General features: G+C 43.0%; 1 protein-coding gene across 1 annotated transcript; it reads left to right on the top strand.

The window, feature by feature from the left end:
• The first annotated feature begins 3,205 nt into the window (after window positions 1-3,205).
• Window positions 3,206-3,687, top strand: LOC120867641 (ferritin light chain-like). The gene is made up of 2 exons (XM_040245958.1): window positions 3,206-3,428; window positions 3,551-3,687. Exons 1-2 carry the CDS (start codon window positions 3,206-3,208, stop codon window positions 3,685-3,687), a joined length of 360 nt encoding a protein of 119 aa, XP_040101892.1.
• Window positions 3,688-4,207: the final 520 nt, after the last annotated feature.

The raw sequence follows: 4,207 nt of genomic DNA on the forward strand, positions 1-4,207 counted from the left end.
AGTTAATGTTTATCAAAAAAGTACAGGTGCATGGTTTTAAATGCCTGCCAACCAACCACTGACTCTGTGACCCCATGGAATGTAGCCTTCCAGGCTCCTCTGTCCATGGAATTCTCCAGGCAAGAATACTGGAGTGGGTTGCCAACAGTGCACTTATTTTAATGACATATCCACATTCTTCTGCATCCTTCAGACCAACTCCCCACAGGCAACAAACATGCAAACTCGTCTATTGCTTTCCTTAAATTAATATTTATTTCCATATTTATAAATAATAGGGCTGTACTATTCTTTCCTAACTCACTCATTTTAGATATTATCTACATATTTCATGATACTTCTGAGCCAGTTTGTATTTTCTTTTTTTTTTTTTTTTAATTTATTTATTTATTTTTAATTTTTACTTTACAATTCTGTATTGGTTTTGGCATAGATTGACATGAATCCACCACAGGTGTACATGCGAGTTTGTATTTTCTGACCATGCCTTCTTTGGACAGTCCTTCATAGTTTTTGGAGTCAATCACTGCCTTGGGTTTATTTTCTTGTTTTAGCTTGATTTTCTGAGTACAATTTGTTAAATTTCTCAAATGCTTCAACATCTCTACTACACACTTGTGAATAATATTTTCCACACACATCAGTTCCACTTTCTTTCTTCACCAAAGATCTCCACCCACTTTTGCTCCATTCTGGACCTTCATTTCTAGGCCTGCTACTCAGTGGTCATTCTAGGTCTTCTCCTTTGCAAGTCTGCTGTATTGGAGTGCCCATTCCTGAATTCTTTGTTTGCTTTTTCTCTGTTTTGTACCCAATTGTTTATAGGAGTACAACCTCCAGAAGCTTCGTAGGGCAGGATACTATGAATACATTTTATGTCTTTGCAAAAGACTTTTTAAGTCTTTGCAAGCAGGAAAGAGTCATTTCCCCAGAAAATAAATATCCTGTCTCTTGTTAGGAGTGCACAGGGAAGGGTAGTCTACTGGCTGAAAAGAGTGGAATGGGGAATCTTGGCATTAAGAGCTCCATATTATTTTCTTTTCTAACCCATCTGTTTCTTTAGCCACATTCATTACCCTGCCCTTAGTTATAGCTTTTTTGAATACAAGCGAGGAAAAAAAAGTTACTAATGTTAGGGACAGTATGTACCAGACACTTTATCAAATTCTAAAAAGGTCTATTTCTAACCTTTGAGGCTGCCATCCACCAAATCGGGGGCTTCCCTGGTGGCTCAGTCAGTATCAAGTCTGCTCACAAGGCGAGAGACCCAGGTTCAATCCCTGGGTCAGGAAGATCCCCTGTAGAAGGAAATGGCAACCCATTCCAGTGTTCTTGCCTGGAGAATTCCATGCACAGAGAAGCCTGGTGGGCTACAGTCCATGGGGTCACAAAGAGCCAGACCCGCCTGTGACTAACTTTCACTTTTTCAACCAAATCATCTTCTCAAATATAGCTTTTTTAAATCATGATAAGAATGACTATAAAAGGTTCTAACGTATATGTATGAAAAGGAAAAGATGGCATTTGCTAACTGTCTATTGAAGCTGTATTGGAGAATTTGAGAACAGGTATGGGGTGAGGATAGAGTAATAAAAGAAGTTAAGAAATCCTAAAATGACTAGGGATGTAATACTAGTTGGGAAATACAAACGGTACTGATCTATAGCTGAGGACAGTAAAGGCTAGTGCGTGGGAAGGATGGAGGCTACCATGCTCAGGATTCCAGTGGTTAAGAACAGGGATCCAGGGTGTAGTCCCAGCTTAATAGCGTCTCATCAGCTCTGGATCCAGTTTCTATCTCATACTGAATTTTCCATCACCACTCTGAATCTCTCCCTTCTTGTGTGTTTCGGCAGAATATCAGGCCATGTTGAACACTATCCCAGTGCCTTCACTCCAGAAAGTGCCCAGACAAGAGAGATTTCTAAACCACCTATAGATGGTTTAGAAAAGAGTGATGGGCCAGAGGCAGGGAAGGGGGGAGTCTCAACACTTTTATAGCAATTGACTAAGGATTGGATTTTGGCCATCATTTCTTTCAAATCCTTCTCTAACTGCCACTGGCTTTTAGTTTGTCTCCAGCTAATTTTCTAGCTAGCTGTTTTTCCTCCAGAGCCCCTCTGCCCCTTTCCACGGTGGTTCCTGGAGAGCGCACACATTTTTCTTATGTGAGGAATTTAATTCCTTTGTTTCAATTTTCTACCTTCAAGACATCTACAGAAACCATCATTTTGTGGATAAATAGCCTATTCATGTATTTTTGCTAAGCAAAAATTTATCTGATGCAGAAAGAAATGCTGCCACCCCTTAAAGAGACAGACATGGATGTACCTGTGTCATTAGTAATAAAGTTTTATTTTCCTCACACCTTCTTATAGCTGTAATATGTGGTCACATTTTTATAAATACATATGTGTGTATGCACATATACACATACACTTCATATACAGGCATACATGTATATACTATATACACAATTTAGACATGTTAGAGAGAGAAAGAGAAATTTGGAATTATATTTACCAAAACTCTTAATCAACCATCAGAGAAATTAATTCTGGAAAGTCAGTGCTCTGTGGCAACCTGGAGGGGTGGGATGGGGTGGAGGTTCGAGGGAGGTTTGGGGTGGGGGTGGGGGGCATACATATACCTATGGCTGATTCATGTTGATGTATGGCAGAAGCCAACACAGTATTGCAAAGCAATTATTCTCCCATTAAAAAAATAAAGATTAAAACAATAACCCAAGCAATAATAATAATGGGTAATTCCCAGGTAGCTCAGTGGGTGAAGAATCTGCCTGCAGTGCAGGAGACCCGGGTTCAACCCCCGGGTCAGGAAGATCCCCTGGAGAAGGAAATGGCATCCCACTGCAGTGTTCTTGCCTGGAAAATCCCAGGGACAGAGAAGCCTGGTGAGCTACAGTCCATGGGGTCACAAGAGTCAGACATGTCTTAGCAACTAAACCACCACCAAAAAAATAAATAAATAAATAAAATAAAATAAACCACCACCAATAACATAATAGCAAAGAATATGCTATCTTAAAAAAAGAAGAGCTTTGGAGGTTTCCAGTCACAACCTTTGGAACCGGCTTCTCAGCTATCCTCAGCCACTGGAGCCAGCCAACACCATTTTTTGAGCTTTACTCCTTGTTAGGGAATCAACCACAAGCTCCCAGGTTTGTCAGAATTATTTCACTAACATGGAAGCTGTCAACTACCACCATGCATCTGTGGGCCTCCTAAACCTACCTCTCTCTGGCTTCTATTTCCACCTCCACGATGTGGCTCCGGAAGGTGTGTGCCGGCTTTTTCTGGCAATCTGCCGAGGAGAATTAAGAGGGCAGCCAGCACCTCTTGAAAATGCAAAAGCACTGTGGCAGCAGCCCCCCTCTTCCAGAACAGGCAGTAGCCGTCCCAAGACAGGTAGGGCAAAACCAGAGCGCTGTGGAAGCAGTCATTCTTATGGAGAAGAACCTGAACTACGACCTGGTGGGCCTGCACAGCCTGGTTTTGCCCAGGCAATACCACACCTCTGTGACTTACAGAGGGCGGCTTCTTGCAGGAGCAGGTGAAACGCATCCGGACGATGTACGACCACGTGACTAACCCCCGCAGGATGACTGGTCCGCAGCTGAGGCTGGGAGAGCATCTTATTGAAAGGCTCACCCTCAAGCTTGACTAGCAGCCTTGGAAGCCCAGAGGCCTTTGAGGAGCCTCTTTGGTGTCAGAGCTTCTTCTTGAAGCTCCTGTCTGCAGCCACTAGGCCGCTTTTTAACTGCCCTGGATCCCTTTCCCAGGATGTGGAAATAATAAAGCTTTTGCAGCGCCCCCCGCCCACCAAAGTTTTGATTTTCTGATTTTTACAGAGATGTATTACTCAAACAATGAGAAAACGAAAGTGAAACTATCTCCATTTAGAAAAGTTCAGTTCAGTTCAGTTCAGTCGCTCAGTCGTGTCCCACTCTTTGCGACCCCATGAATCACAGCACACCAGGCCTCCCTGTCCATCACCAACTCCCAGAGTTCACTCAGACTCAGGTCGTTTGAGTCCATGATGCCATCCAGCCATCTCATCCTCGGTCATCCCCTTCTCCTCCTGCCCCCAGTCCCTCCCAGCATCAGAGTCTTTTCCAATGAGTCAACTCTTCGCATGAGGTGGCTAAAGTACTGGAGTTTCAGCTTTAGCATCATTCCTTCCAAAG

This window comes from Oryx dammah, unplaced genomic scaffold, assembly GCF_014754425.2.
Source record: "Oryx dammah isolate SB20612 unplaced genomic scaffold, SCBI_Odam_1.1 HiC_scaffold_9, whole genome shotgun sequence".
Lineage (NCBI taxonomy): Eukaryota > Metazoa > Chordata > Mammalia > Artiodactyla > Bovidae > Oryx > Oryx dammah.

What these genes read in the sequence shown, in the direction of transcription:
- LOC120867641 (XM_040245958.1), top strand. Translation starts at nt 3,206, where the DNA reads ATGGAAGCTGTCAACTACCACCATGCATCTGTGGGCCTCCTAAACCTA. An exon ending in CAGTAGCCGTCCCAAGACAG is followed by an intron (nt 3,429 to 3,550) that starts GTAGGGCAAAAC and finishes TGTGACTTACAG; the next exon opens with AGGGCGGCTTCTTGCAGGAG.